The following is a 15,307-nucleotide window of genomic DNA, read 5'->3' on the forward strand; positions in this document are numbered from 1 at the left end:
TTATTACCCTGTGCATGCGTGTATGTGTGGAAGCGTTTGAGAAAACTAGACAATTTCATGGACCACTTCAACTGTGATAAAACAGTAGTTGAACGCTATATTTATACTTGAAACTTATATAGGCGATCCTCGAAAGGCAACAAAACTATGTTTTGCCTCGATCGTTGGCTTTCTTCAATCATTCCCTATTATTATAGTATATCAGGAGCATAATTATGAGGGGATGGAGCATCTTACTACGCGGATTCTGTATCGTCTATTTTATAGCTGGATCTATATGTATGTCAATCAATGCAAGTGCTGCTAACATTATTCATTGATATTCAGGATCAACCAGGTTATCAGATACACATGTACAGAGCACTTAACACGTTACAAACGAAATCTGGTGAATCCTGCTATAAGAGCCTCCCTAAGTGAGGAGACTGCTGGACAGATTGTTAATAAGTAGTTAGCTGCCGAGTTTGGAGGTGGCATCGTCGGGTGCAGCATTGGTGTTTCTAAGAACTTATATCTTGAAGCGTCTAGTTCAAGGCCCGCGTAAGAAGACAAATTCTGAAATTTGATCTGACCTCTGTCTTCTGCATGCCACTGATTGTTTGCATTCTGTCAAAATAATAAAACACGGAAAATCCGTGAAATTAACAATTTGGTGTGGTATATATGCCTAAAATTAATGACATGTCATCCCATTTCAATTAATTTTAATGTTCAAAATCCTTCATTTCCGTTTGTTTGTGTGAAAGGTAAGCCATTCAATTTCACAGTTTTATTTGCAAACTCAAGTCACTGGCCATGGTCTAATGATCTATCACCAAATTAATACAAAAACAATGTATAGAATTATGATACAGACTGAAGTGATAATTTAATTATGGAGATAGTTTAAGTATGCAGAGTGCATGTGCATGAATCACTATAGATCTATATCTGTGTATTTGTGTGAGTCTTTGACATGATCCAGTAAATCAGACAAGGATTCAAATGTTGGCCTTGTCCAAGGATCTAGTTTCCAGCAATCCAGCATAATTGTGTAAAATGTCCCTAAGCAGTTATGTGGGCGTGGCATGTGGGTTCCTGAGCATATATGTTGTTCTGCTTCTTCAATCGTTAGTCCAGGATAAGGATCTGTGCCATTTGCAATGACCTGCCATAGAAGAATCCCATATGCCCACACATCAGATTTAAGGCAGAATCGGTGCTCTTTAAGAACTTCAGGAGCACACCATTTAACTCGTAGTTTAAGGGTCTTTTCAGCTATAACCTCTTCATTATAATTCTGCAGGACCACTGCTGAGCTGAAATCAATTATTTTGCATTTCAAATTTTCTCCAACTAAAACGTTATCCACTCTAATGCGTCGATGAATGCAAAGATTTTCCTGAAGATATTCAAGTCCATTCGCAAGTTGTTTTCCAACAAATACTTGTTGATGCAGCAGCAAGGGGTTATTGTTTCGTAGGTAATTCTCTAAGCTTCCATTTGACATGTACTCCAATACCATGTACACATCTTCACCTGTTGTCATCGCAAACATCATACTTACAAGATTGGAATGCACGAGTTTCTCCAAGATATGTATCTCAGTAAGAATTTCAGCTGGAGAGGCACCTGGTACTAGTCTCTTAATTGCGATTTCAATACTATTGTACTTTCCTTTCCAAATTTCGGTATTTTTCTTACCTCTGTGAATTATTTCAGATTCTAACTTTTGTTCATCTATGACTGGTGAACTAATTGCAGAGGGTAAATGATAAAGCCTGCTTAAATTAAATTTTAGTTCGTGATATCTAGATTCAAACTCTTCTGTCAATTTCTCTAGCTGGCCATTTACTTTTGTTTCTTGCTCTTTCACTTGTTTTTGAATTTCTTCGTCTCTCTCTTTTATCAACTTGTGCAGTGCTTCATCCTTTTCCATCAGCTGTTGGCTATGTTGTTCAAGCATCTTCTCAAATTGTTCATCTTTTTCTGCAATTAAGTCATGAAGTTGCAATTCCTTATTTTGTAGTTCGTCTTCAAAAAATTCGACCAGAAAGGCAATATGTATTTGCCAATTATTTTGGTGATGTTCTGCCAAGTCTTTTCTAAGCATTGTTTTAGAGCAGCCAGCGTAACTAAAATCACATTTGATTTCATGTAATGAACACTCAACCAAGTGATCTTCTAAATTGATTTGTTTGATAGCATTCGCTCCACAGTTGTTAGGGCACTGAATAGAAAGCTCGGGGCACACATTCTTATGCTCTCCATTAATGAATTCTTGTTTATCTTGTTTGTTGCAGTGATTACAAACGACCAGCCGCTGAGGGCAAAAAAAGTTTAAGTGCTCAGTTAATTCCTTCTTGTCCAATCTTTCTCCACATCCATTTGTACAAGTGGTAATAACGTATTCACAATCACCAGTAAGAACATCGATATGAGCAGCTCCTGCTTTTAGTTCCCCAGTCCACAAGCAACCATTGCTAGTAAATGGACACTTAATATCCATTTCTATTATTTTTTTCCATTTTTTTCTGTTGAGAATAGCAGCAACGTCCCAAACGTTGCAATCTGGGCACATATACAAATAAGTATAAAAACTATAAGTATAAGGATCTTCTTCCATTATACATGATTCGCAAAAAGTACTTCCACAGCATTCGATCATCATAGGCTTCCTAAATACTTGCTTGCAGTGGCCACAGATATAATCTTTCGTTGGAGGGTCTATGAAGTCCCATTCGTACAGAAAGAGCTTTGTTTCATCCATACTGATATAACTACTTCTGAATAGCAGCAGGCTAGCAGGAATAGTTAAAATTATACTATAGACTCTAGTTTGTTTTATTTTATAGTCGCAAGAGTGCATGCACGTTGCACATTGCAGTCTATATCAGAGTTAATCAATCTACACTTCCGGGTGCCAATTTCTATATAAACAGCTGCATGTTATGATAATTATGTGCACAAAACTGTTATAAAGTTGCATGCAGCTAAAGACTCTATAGCTGCTATGGCAAGTTATGATCAGAGAAATGTGTTCGATCTACACCAGTATCAGTGGTCTTTTATTGATAATCCAATAACAGAAGACGATTTGTGCAGTCGATGTGGTAAAATCCTCAAGGAACCAATGCTAACTGAATGCTGTGGAACACATCTCTGCAGAACATGTGCTGAGCCTGACTTCATTGAAGGAAAACTTAATGAATGCCCTGGTTGTAATCAGCCGTCTGTTACGTGCATCCTAGATAGACCAAAATGGAAGAATATTCTTTGTTTAAAAGTGAAGTGCCCAATGAAAGAAAGAGGTTGCCAGTGGAATGGAGACATTCAAAGCATCCACGATCACTTGACTGTGGACTGCAAGTATATGGATTTTGAGTGCAGTAATGGATGTGGTGAGAGTCTTGAAAGACATGATCTCCCTGATCATCTAGAAAATGCTTGCCCCAAACGCTCTGTGGCATGCCAACATTGCAATCAAGTGGGTGCATTAGAGAACATTGTTGGTGATCATCTTTTTATCTGCTTTGAATATATTATTCCTTGCCCCAATGGTTGTGGAGAGCAAATAAAGCAGTTTAGTTACTATAATCAACATTCAGAAGATTGTACCCACTTGATTGTACCATGTCCCTTCAATTTCGTTGGTTGTAGTGCTCTATTTGAGAGAAGGTTGATGCCCCAACACCTTATAGAAGACAATCAAAAGCATACTCATCTTCAGTCGAAATTCATCTGCAGCAAATTAGAAAAGAGAAATAACGAATTTCTTCAGCAGATGGAAGTAAGTGAAAGGCTATACAAATACTATCAAGAGGTGAGCAAAATGAATACTGATGAAATGAGGGAGTCAATTGAGCAACAGATAGAACGTACTACTTCAAGACGTGCGCAAAAGATTGAAAATGGTACAAAGAAATCAATTCAGAGAATTGTCAATTGCGAGAATAGATTTGAACAAACACATAAGCATCTGGAAAACACAGTGAAAATGTTGTTAACAAAAGCACCCAATACACTGTGGGAAATAAACCACAACGTGATTCAGTTCGAAAGTAAACTGTATTCTGGTCAATTCAGTGAAATATGGACAGGACTACATCATCGAAAGCATCAAGTTGCTATCAAAAAACATAAGACGGGTTCAATGACGCCATCGAAATTCCTTCAAGAAGCGTACATGCTGAGCACTCTACATCATTACAATATTCTGACACTCCATGGTGTAGGCACAAGCCAAGAACCTCTCCTTATTGTCACTGAATATTTGATTCATGGTAATTTGATCAACTTTTTTAATAGCACGAAGAAGGAAAACTTTAGTGTTGGCCTGAAAATGATTGAGCAAGTGCATGGCATCTGGAATGGCTTATCTTGAGAGTGTGAATTGTATTCACAGATGTATTACGTCTCGTTCAATCTTAATTGGCAACAAATTCCATTGCAAGATAGGAAGCTTCTCGTTAGCTCGAAGGTTGAAAGAAGGTGAATTTGAATATAAAATTCCACAAGGAGAGAGAGTACCAATCAAATGGTCTGCACCTGAAGTTCTTTCCGAAAATGTATATTCCGTAAAATCTGATATTTGGTCATTTGGAATTTTACAGTATGAGATTATGAGCCACCATACTCTTAAAACGTCTAATTCAAATCTCATAAATACAGAATACAATTTGAACCGTCCTGAGGATTGTGAAGAGGAACATTATAAACTCATAGTTCAATGTTGGAGTGGGAACCCTGATATGAGACCTTCTATCAGCATGTTTTTAAATTTAAATACTGCAATTTATAGCGTTGCTGACGTAGACAAATTGGCTGAGAATGAAAAAGTTGATTCCAGCTTAGATCTAAATAATGAAGAACTTTATGTGGATGTAGGATCAGACCCACGAGAAGACAACAGCCAGAAACAAGGCCCCAAGGAAACTCCTTTTGACGAGGAAGACCCTTGTGATGACCTGAGCGCTATTGACGAGGAAGAAATTTATGAGAAATTTACCTTTTAATGTTCTGGAAAATCCCAAGGACGGCATCTATATTAGTCGTATAAGTTCTTACCAGATAATTGTTTCACAACAGGAAAGATTGATAGTAAATTTAATTGATGCCATACATACTAGCTGTGTCCAGTCTAGGGACATTCCACTCTGTAGTATATCTGCATGTCTATACGTACAGAATATATTTAGCATACTAACAAATCGACACTAAGGTGGTGGGTGATGGTCGTGACGGTAATCGCTTCGCAGAACAGAGGTGGCAACTGCACATGCAGTTGACTCTTTTAAAAATGAAGAAGGTTCTAATAAACAGAAGTATAATAATTATGCATGGTTTGAGCACTTAGTGCAGCTTCAATGTTTAACATTCATGATGTGGCAATATCCCCCCATTTCCTCGAGGGGAAAAAAGGGAGGGTTTGGTAAACTGCGGGGCCACTCCCTCACTGTGCTAACATTCATACCACTGCATGCCTGAATAGCAGTTTTTTAAAGCCTTATGCCAATGATTGCTTTGGCCGCTTGGCCACGTCATCTGCTAAGCCGCTTGGCCATACCACATTCATTATAATTTTATCCTTAATAATTATAATTTTATGCTTAATAATTACCTATACTCTAATCTGACAGCGATCACGCCCGAAGGCGGAGAAGTATATATATTATGGTAATATATAAGCGTTAATAACAACATTTTCAAACCATGCTATATAGAATTAAGGGTGGAAAGGGAGGGGAAGACTCTGCAGCTGACAACTGAATAGGTTTATGCTTGTGATAGAGCTAGCAGTAGCTATAGTGCACAATAATTGTATTATGCACATTATGTGCAACACATGATCCCTTATACCTGGCCTTGCATTTGACCACAATTATGCTGCTAAACAGGAAGTAGCCCCATCTGATGTTAAATGCATCCCTATTTAACTAGTCTAATATCATTATTTTAGCTCTGTTAAAATACTTCTAACAGAAAGGATGAGGTACAAGTTGCGATATTTCTACTCAAAGGGAACTTTTCTAGTTCTTGTGTAGAGAATGCTTATAACATCAACATCGACTTTCCTATTTCTTATGCTCACCAAATCAGGAGGTATCCATTGGCAAACCAATAAGGATCCAAATTTCGATGATTGCATTTATCCCCATAGTGGGCTGGCTAGCTGATGTCAAGTATGGAAACTTCAAGGTGTTTAGGTTCGGTGTACTGCTATTATTTGTTTCAACGGTAATGACCTGTATTTTTCTGATAATTAAAGAAGAGGGAGTTCATCCGACTGTTACTAGGGTTGCTACAACTGCAGCTGTGTTAGGTGCTTATCTTGGAGTTAGTGCATGCATATATAGTAACAGCTCTTCAGCTATAGGCTTGGATCAGATGCCAGATGCTTCGTCTGCATGACAACATTATAAGTTTTATAAAGTGGTTCATTTTTTCAGCTCTCTTTGGTGAATGGAGCAGTGAAGTAATCATAAGAAGTACAAAAGTATGTACTTCTGTAGTACAAAAGTATGTACTTCTGTAGATCCTGACAATAAATTCAAGTCTCTACCCAGTGTTTGCTATGAGCATTCTGTGCTATAGTATATTTCTTTTAGCCCTCAAATGGCTAATAATTGAACCAAAGCCACCTCAATCCCTCAACATCATCTACCAAGTTCTCAAGTTTGCAGCCAAGCACAAAGCTCCCCTCAATCGCAGTGCTCTCACATACTGGGAGGAAGACATACCTTCAAGAAGGACCTTGGAAAGTCGAGATATGGTGGTCCATTCACTACAGAACAAGTTGAAGATGTGAAAACATTCTTCAAGCTTATTGTTATCCAAATATCATTATTTATTGTCTCATTGTCATTTCGGAAATTATTTGTACATATTAATCACCAACCATTAACCTCCTCTGTCGACATAATTATATGCACTGCTTCACTTATTAGTCTCTTCATTTATCACCCATGTGTCTGTGCAATGTTAGTAATGCTTATCTCAGTTTATAGTCTATCCTCATTAAAATGGAACCACCAAGTATCCTGAAACAGATTGGATTTGCTTGCTTCATCATTGTGATAGCATGGAATATTGAGTGCAGAATTTGTGAGCTATTTCCATGATATACAATTGAAATAGCTAGTTCAATTATTGATGGTCTTGTTCACATTTCCTTCTTGACAAATACGTACTGTTCTGTTGTTTGCTTGTGCGCAATCTCCATATAACATGCGTGGTTTATTGGTGGGATTTGCATTATTACTTCACGCCTCATCATTAAACCTTGGTGAAGTTTTCTTCCATACCACGATGAAGTTTTGCGACAAATGCTACTTTTATCAGCCATGGTAGCGATCACTTTGTTTTGGTACTGTCTCCTGGCTCGCTGGTATACAAGAGGAGAGTTAGAGAAGTGGAATACAATGCACACAGAGTGGTGGAGGAGGTCTATGATCGATACCTTTCCAACGACATGTACCACTGAACAACTAAGATATAATTATAACAGAGCAACCTCGTATAAGTATATGGGTCATAAACTGTTTCTTTACATATTACGATAGTCATTATTAGCTTTATTTGTCTTTAAGCACATACATACAGTCATGCACTGTGTGGTTTCATTTTCAATCAAAATTATTACAGCCAATCTTTCCCTCCTCTGGCTTGCGCCCTCAGGCTCGATTGGTTTACTGCTATAAGTACCTATATATAATAAAATATGTATCGATCTTATGGCAAGCGGAGTGGTTCAAAAATAGAAAGCACAAAACGTACTGTTATTATGCCTAAAAACGTACGTGTTTTCTATAAACGTAAGTGTTTCATTATACCGCTACGTCTCCTGCAACGTAATGTTATTTATTATAAACATACGTGGTTTTTCATACAAAAACGTACGTGCCAGGTTATATATATCTGAAACACCTAGCAAGTGACATAGAGACTTGCACAAAAAGCGTAGCTGGCTAATTATTACATTAATACGTCTCCAAGAATAGGTTTTTGCGTAAAATGAAACACGTATGTTTATAACAAAACACGTACGTTTATAATAAAACACCTTACGTTGCAGGAAGACATAATAGCGGTATAATGAAACACGTAAGTTTTTAGGAGAAAACAGGTACGTTTTTAGCCAACACACATAGGTTTTAAGGCATAATAAATAACAGTACGTTTTGTGCTTTCTATTTTTGAACCACTCCGCTTGCCATATGATCTCGTCCTCCACACTGTCCAATTGTGTATATCATTATACAGGTGTTTGAATAACAGAAGCTGTGTAGACTAATTGTGATAGATATTCCCACATGCATTCATACGCACAATTGATACTTGTTTACATGGAAATAGAAAGTGATAAATGTCAAAATGAGAAAATTTAGAGTATAGTTAGCTAGATCATTAATTTTACACTTATTCAAAGAAAAAGAAAAAGAAAAAAAGATGAAGTACAAGCTGCGATATTTCTACTCAAAAGGAGCTTTTCTAGTTCTTGTGTGGGTGATGCTTATTACATCAGCAATGAATTTCTTATTTCGTATACTCAACAATTCATGGAGTATCAAAACCTATCATTCCTACAATGATCAAACAGTTCTTCTGATACCTATAATCACCTTTATCCCCATAGCGGGCTGGCTAGCTGATGTACGGTATGGAAACTTCAAGGTGTTTAGGTTCGGTGTACTACTATTGTTTATCTCAACAGTATTGACATGTAATTGTTTGATTATTAAAGATGTAAGAGTTAATCCGACTGTTACTATGGTTGCTACAACTGCAGCTGTGTTAGTTGCATATCTTGGAGTTAGTGCATGCACAGTAACAGCTCTTCAGCTAGGCTTGGATCAGATGCCAGATGCTTCGTCTGACAACATTATAAGTTTAATTGAGTGGTTCATTTTCTCAGCTCTTTTTGGTGTATGGATTAGTGACATTATCCTAAACAGTACAGTATCTTGTGCTTTCGTGGATCCTGATAATGATTTCATTTTCTTTAGTCTCTACCCAGTGCTTGCTATGAGCATTCTGTGCTGTAGTATTTTTATTTTAGCCCCAAAATGGTTAATAATTGAACCAAAATCACCTCAGTCCCTCAAAATCATCTACCAAAATCTAAAGTATGCTGCCAAGCACAAAGCTCCTCTCAATCGCAGTGCTCTCACATACTGGGAGGAAGACATACCTTCAAGAACGGACCTGGGAAAGTCGAGATTCGGTGGACCATTCACTACAGAGCAAGTTGAAGATATGAAAACGTTCTTTAAGATTATCGTTATCCAAATACCACTGTTTTTTGTCTCATTATCAATTCGCAAATTACGTGTATATCTTGATCACCAACCATTACCATCTATCAACAAATGCACTGCTTCACTTATTAGTTTCACATATCACCCGTGTGTCTGTGCAATGTTAGTAACGCTTATCTCAGAATTTATAGTTTATCCTCTAGTTAAAATGGAACCACCAAGTATCCTAAAACAGATTGGATTTGCTTGCTTCATCATTGTGGTAGCAAATATAGGAATATTGAGTGCAGAAATTGTGAGCTATTTCCATGATATACAAATTTGGATTGAAATAGCTAGTTCAATAATTGGTGGTCTTGTTAACTTATCCTTTTTGACAAACTGTATTCTGTTGTTTGCTTGTGCGCAATCTCCATATAACATGCGTGGTCTATTGGCGGGATTTGCATTATTACTTCATGTTTCATCATTAGCCCTTGGTGAAGTTTTCTTCCGTATCACAATGAGGTTTTGCGACAAATGCTACAACTATATAATATATTCATCAGTCATGGTAGCGATTACTTTGTTTGGATTCATCCTGTACTGCCTCCTGGCTCGCTGGTACAAGAGGAGAGTTAGAGACGAGGAATACAATGTACACAGAGTGGTGGAGGAGGTCTATGATCGATACCTTTCCAACGACATGTATCACTGAACAATACAACTAAGATATAATTATAACAGAGCAACCTAGTATACGTATATGAATGTATTCATAAACTTTTTTCTTCACATAATTATGATAGTCATTATTAGCTTTATTTGTCTCTTAGTACGTACAGTCATGCACTGTGTGGTTTCATTTTACCTCTGTGTATCCATCTCGTCTTCCACACTGTCCAATTGTGTATAATTATCATTCGACTAGAAAAACATTTGCAATGTGAAAAATTGCTAGGATTGGTCGGGGGAACCACCAAAAAGCGTGGAAACAAGAAATCAGACGAGAGCATAACTCCAATCCGTTACTGTTATAATTGTACATATAATTTTAGTAGGATTATAATGATCACATTAAAAGGTGGTTCATAGGACAACAACTTCAAAATTGAAGCAATTGAGGAAGCACTTGACACTTAAGTTTAGTGTGCGAACATGGTACATTTAGTTTCATTTGATAAGAACCCACAATCATATACACATAGCTGCATGTGTCGACTGATTGTGGTGAATACGGTAAAATTAACAATCTTATGGGACAATGCCGAGGCAATATTAATTAGCTCTACGGCCTAAAGTAGATGTATATTTCTGATATGACATCCCTTCTCTGTTTGAAAAACAAAAGATGTTCCTGGAGAGAATAACTTTATGTGTCTGACTAGGATACTGTATCCCTAAAAAGTAGGTAAGGATTAATTATTCATTTTTATGTGATTAGGACACATCAAAAAACCAGAGAAAGTTTCCATATCTATGGAAAGACCAATCAAATTTTATGTTGAAAAGGGTTGATTTTGTTATTCAGAAGCACCTGGTGAATCCCTTGTTATTCATATGCAGTTGTTAGTCTGAATCATAATACTTTTAGTTTCATGTCAACCCACATACATGCATGTAGTTGTGGTGAATGGTAGCCTCGAATCCAGGCCGATTAGTATTTTAATCGGCCTGGATTCAAGGCTAGGTGAATGGTGGTCTAGCTTAAGGGCCACTATGCATGCATCAGGCATTTATTTTGTTGCACTGTGAAAGTTGTACGTGTCCCCCTACAGGGATCAGGTGATGCCTGTATATCAGTGACTATCCTGCCGTACCCAATGAACTAGCCGCTGCTTTCGTCCTAACCATGCACTATAATTATTATGGTACGTTAAAATAATAAGTAATGGATACGAGTATTACTATGTATGAAAAGCAAATATGAGACAGTAGTTAATGCACATCTAGCCTCGATCCCAGGCCGAGTTTTCGCTTTTAGTTCGCCTAACCGTTATAAAAGCGAAAACTCGGCCTGGGATCGAGGCTAATGCACATCATGCGCGGTAGATTGTACACTCTAAAAAACGACCATCGCACATTCTATATACCGTATAGTTGGTTATTTTCTTCGATTTATAGAGCATCACACGAAAATGAAATTATTGCACTGCAATAGGTTCAACATCACTATAATTATTGAGCTGTATGAATATTTAAAATACGCAAATGGTAGTTCATACAAAATAATTTGCACTAATGAAAATTACCCGCTATACGGTACTAAGAAAAGGACGAAAATATAGGTGCAGTCAGACGATAAGACAGTTATCATACACCTCTGTGTTGAAAAGCCCTTTCCCATGTTAAGTGACGTACATATACGTAGCACTTTCGTTAGTATTCTAATTAGATAAAAAGGTTCATGGGACAACAATTCTATCGATTATTCGGAAGCAATTGAGGAAGCACTTGAGAAGCTTGTGAAACATAAAAACGTGGTTACTGTAGCTATAGGTGTAAACTTAATTTCATTTGAGAATATCATATACATGATGATGTAGCTGCAGCCATGCTTGTGTCAATGCCACAGATTATAACTTCCAATAATTGATTAGTACAACCAGTAGGTTGTACATAGGATTGACAGTGCAGTAGTGTGTTTTCAATTATTGCACAAATTTTGACTTGTGTTTAGACTGCTCTATTTCTGCAGGGAAGGGCCACATCAAGAAACTGAGTTGACAGATAGCTTAGTTAGCCTTTTATCTGTCTAAATGTGTGAAATTATAGTCAATGAATATACTCATGCATTACTATTGATATTTGAAAAATTGCACTATTTTCATATTTCACCGCGTTTCGTCTGACTGACTAAGTAAGTACCGTATATCTTCTAATTTATCGGACAGTAAAAAATAATTATTTTGGAAATTGTCCGGGTATAATTGGAACAGATTTTTATAGAGCATGCAAAGTGTCCGGAATAATTAGAACAAGCAAGCAGCTGCATGCGAGCTAGCTAAGTTTAATAGAACAGTGTGCGACTGAATAGTTGCACTAGCTATCTAAAACTAGCTACTCAAAGCTATCTAACTGCAGCACTCTAAGTCTTACTTGCCGTCTATGGAATGAAACTCAACTTTTCAAGGGTATTGTCCGGATATTTAGAACAAATGTAATATTAAAGCACTGGAGTGTCCGTTGTATTAGAACAACGAAAATTGCCCAAAAGAGTGTCCGGGGTAATTAGAAGTGTCCGATAAATTAGAAGATATACGGTAAGTAAGTAAGTACCGTATATGCTTGATCAGGAGCCGCGGCTACTAAATGTTTCATTTTGCTGGAAGAGGAGGCTACAATTCAAGAGAGGCCACTGTTCAAGAGCGGCGTTTATTAGCTCCAGATAATTTAGTTTGTCATCTAAAGTTGTTTTCACCTGCATAAACTTGAACTCTGCCATGAGAAAGTCTTTGTGAAGCACTAACAAGCTGCTACTTGTAGCTACGTTTTGGCCCACGTACAGAAATGCTAGTTCACTGAGGCTACTATTTGAGAGCGGCTACTAAATGTTTCATTTTGCTAGCAAGGGAGGCTACTATTTGAGTGCGGCCTTTATACAAGAGCGGCCTCTGATCGAGCATATACGGTAAGTAACTTTCTTGGAAAGCATTTCCTCCTTGTACAGACATGTTCAGAAGATGCTAGATTACAGCCTCTAGTCGACTAGAACCCCGACCATGGGCGTTTTTCTCAGAATTTCGTCCGCTTCCAAGAGGCAGATGACCTCTCAGGCTCCACTTTTCTTACCTATGCAATTCCGCCATCTTTAAATGACTGCCACAGCAACGCACATGGCAACTTATGAGATGGGCGTGGCTGGTTAACCGGCTGTGACATCGATCGGTACACAAACGTAAACAGTCCCTAGTTGAGTCCTTTTCTCCAACTTCTTTCCATTCCAACTCAGGTATGCTACTGGCTAGATCTACCATAGGCCTCCATGCTTTTGCACTTTGAAGTATACACTCTAGTATATAACATGCATAGATAAATGAACACTGTAATAAGAATTGTGTTCATATATTCCAGTCGAGTCTGCATGGCCTGTCTTCTCTTCTCTTCTTGAACTTCTCTTGCTTCTTGACATTCCTCTTAGGCATTTCACATATCATTATAAAAATACTGCTGTACTGAAAAAGAAAGGGAATCAAACTAAAAAAACATTTGCAATGTGAACGTTGCTAGGATTGCCAGGAAAAGAAAAGCGTGAAAAAGTAAAGAAACAAGAAATTCGGCGAGTGCATAACTCCAATCCGTTACAACGCCATGAACATGTACAGCCGAGTGGCCTACTGTTGATAATGATTTTAGAATCAAAATACAAATTGGGTAAAAATGAACCACGAATCACTGAATTCACAATCATCCACCCACACATCCAACACTTGCATGTTTGCTCAACACTGTAAGGAAAAACATCACAAACATTATATAGCTTGCAAAAAATTCACTATAATTATACTGAAGGGAAAAGCACAAACTGAACGAACAAAAAAATTGAAACAGTACATGTGAATGAAGTTGTAACGGATTGGAGTTATGCACTCGCCGAATTTCTTGTTTCTTTACTTTTTCACGCTTTTCTTTTCCTGGCAATCCTAGCAACGTTCACATTGCAAATGTTTTTTTAGTTTGATTGTTTATAAGCATTTGATGAAATTTTTTGATTGTAAAGCATTCAGAAATGCAGCCCTACTGTGTGCAAACTTTTAGTTTCATTTGAGAATATCGTATACATGATGATGTAGCTGCAGCCATGCTTGTGTTGATGCCACAGACAATAATTGATTGTTCAGAAGCACTTGATGAATATTTGCTTGTAAAGCATTCAGAAATGCAGCCCTACTGTGTGCGTGCTAAGTTTCATGTGAGAAGTCAATAAATGTAGCTCTTGTGTCAAATGCAACAGATTGTAGTGAATTCGAATTTGAACGTATGGTTTAGCCATGAAGTGCAAGTACAGAGTGAGATGGTTCTATTCCAAAGGAGCACTACTTGTTTTGTTCTGGTTACTGCTTGTTACATTTGTCATCATATCAATGAATCAGATGATTTTCTTGCCTTCCATAAAATATTCAACAGATGGCTATTGGATGTACGGTGTTTTATTGCTTCTGTTAATTTTGACGGTGCCACTAACAGGATGGCTGGCTGACGCAAAGTTTGGAAACTATAAAGTAGTAAGATTTGGTGTATTGCTTTTATTCCTTGCTACTGTTTTTAATTGCTTCTATCACTTAATTGCACCGTTTGTAGGTAACGCTTTGGTTCTGAAATTGTTTTTGTTTCTGATTTATGTTTTTTTAATTATAGGATGTGTTGGTTGCTCTTTAGTATTGTTTCAACTGGGTATGGATCAGATGCCTGATGCTTCAAGCTCCAGCATTAGCAGCTTTATCACTTGGTTTGTATATTGTGCTATATTAGGAAGCTATTTAAGCAATGTTTTATATACTCTGAAGGTAGACTGTTTGGATGTTTCATTGTATACCAACTACCAACAGGTTTGGAGCTTGCTTCTTGTTCTGTCTTTAAGCTGTGTTCTTATTTCAGATTTTTGTCTCTCCAAAAATTGGCTAATAATTGAACCAAAGTCACCTAACTCCCTCAGAACCATCTACCAAGTTCTCAAGTTTGCAGCCAAGCACAAAGCTCCCCTCAATCGCAGTGCTCTCACTGCATACTGGGAGGAAGACATACCTTCAAGAGTTGACTTGGGAAAGTCGAGATATGGTGGTCCATTCACTACAGAGCAAGTTGAAGATGTAAAGACTATGTTTCGTATTTTCCTGGTAGGCTTGTCATTAATGGTGATTGGCTTGCCTATTTCCTTGCATCCACACAATGTTGATATACCTAGTGGTCTGAACATATGTAATTCACATATAGTGAGATCATTTTCATATAATGTGAATTTATGTTTCATAGTTTGGACTTTATTGCACGAGTTTCTAATCTTTCCACTGCTTAGAGACAGACTTCCAAGTATTCTAAAGAGGATAGGAATTGCTTCATTTCTTTTTGTTGTCATTAGTTTGATATGCCTG

General features: G+C 37.4%; 2 protein-coding genes across 2 annotated transcripts; one reads left to right on the forward strand and one right to left on the reverse strand.

The window, feature by feature from the left end:
• Positions 1–754: 754 nt before the first annotated feature.
• On the reverse strand, positions 755–2,816 carry LOC135336684 (tyrosine-protein kinase csk-1-like). Its single transcript, XM_064532542.1, has one exon. The coding sequence runs from the start codon at positions 2,747–2,749 to the stop codon at positions 917–919; it is 1,833 nt and encodes a 610-aa protein (XP_064388612.1). The 5' UTR covers positions 2,750–2,816; the 3' UTR covers positions 755–916.
• Positions 2,817–2,948: 132 nt separating this feature from the next.
• On the forward strand, positions 2,949–5,162 carry LOC135336685 (TNF receptor-associated factor 4-like). Its single transcript, XM_064532543.1, has one exon. It carries the CDS (start codon positions 2,993–2,995, stop codon positions 4,361–4,363), a length of 1,371 nt encoding a protein of 456 aa, XP_064388613.1. The 5' UTR covers positions 2,949–2,992; the 3' UTR covers positions 4,364–5,162.
• The last annotated feature ends 10,145 nt before the right edge of the window (positions 5,163–15,307 follow it).

The sequence above is a fragment of the Halichondria panicea genome, chromosome 5, assembly GCF_963675165.1.
Source record: "Halichondria panicea chromosome 5, odHalPani1.1, whole genome shotgun sequence".
Taxonomy (NCBI): Eukaryota; Metazoa; Porifera; class Demospongiae; order Suberitida; family Halichondriidae; genus Halichondria; species Halichondria panicea.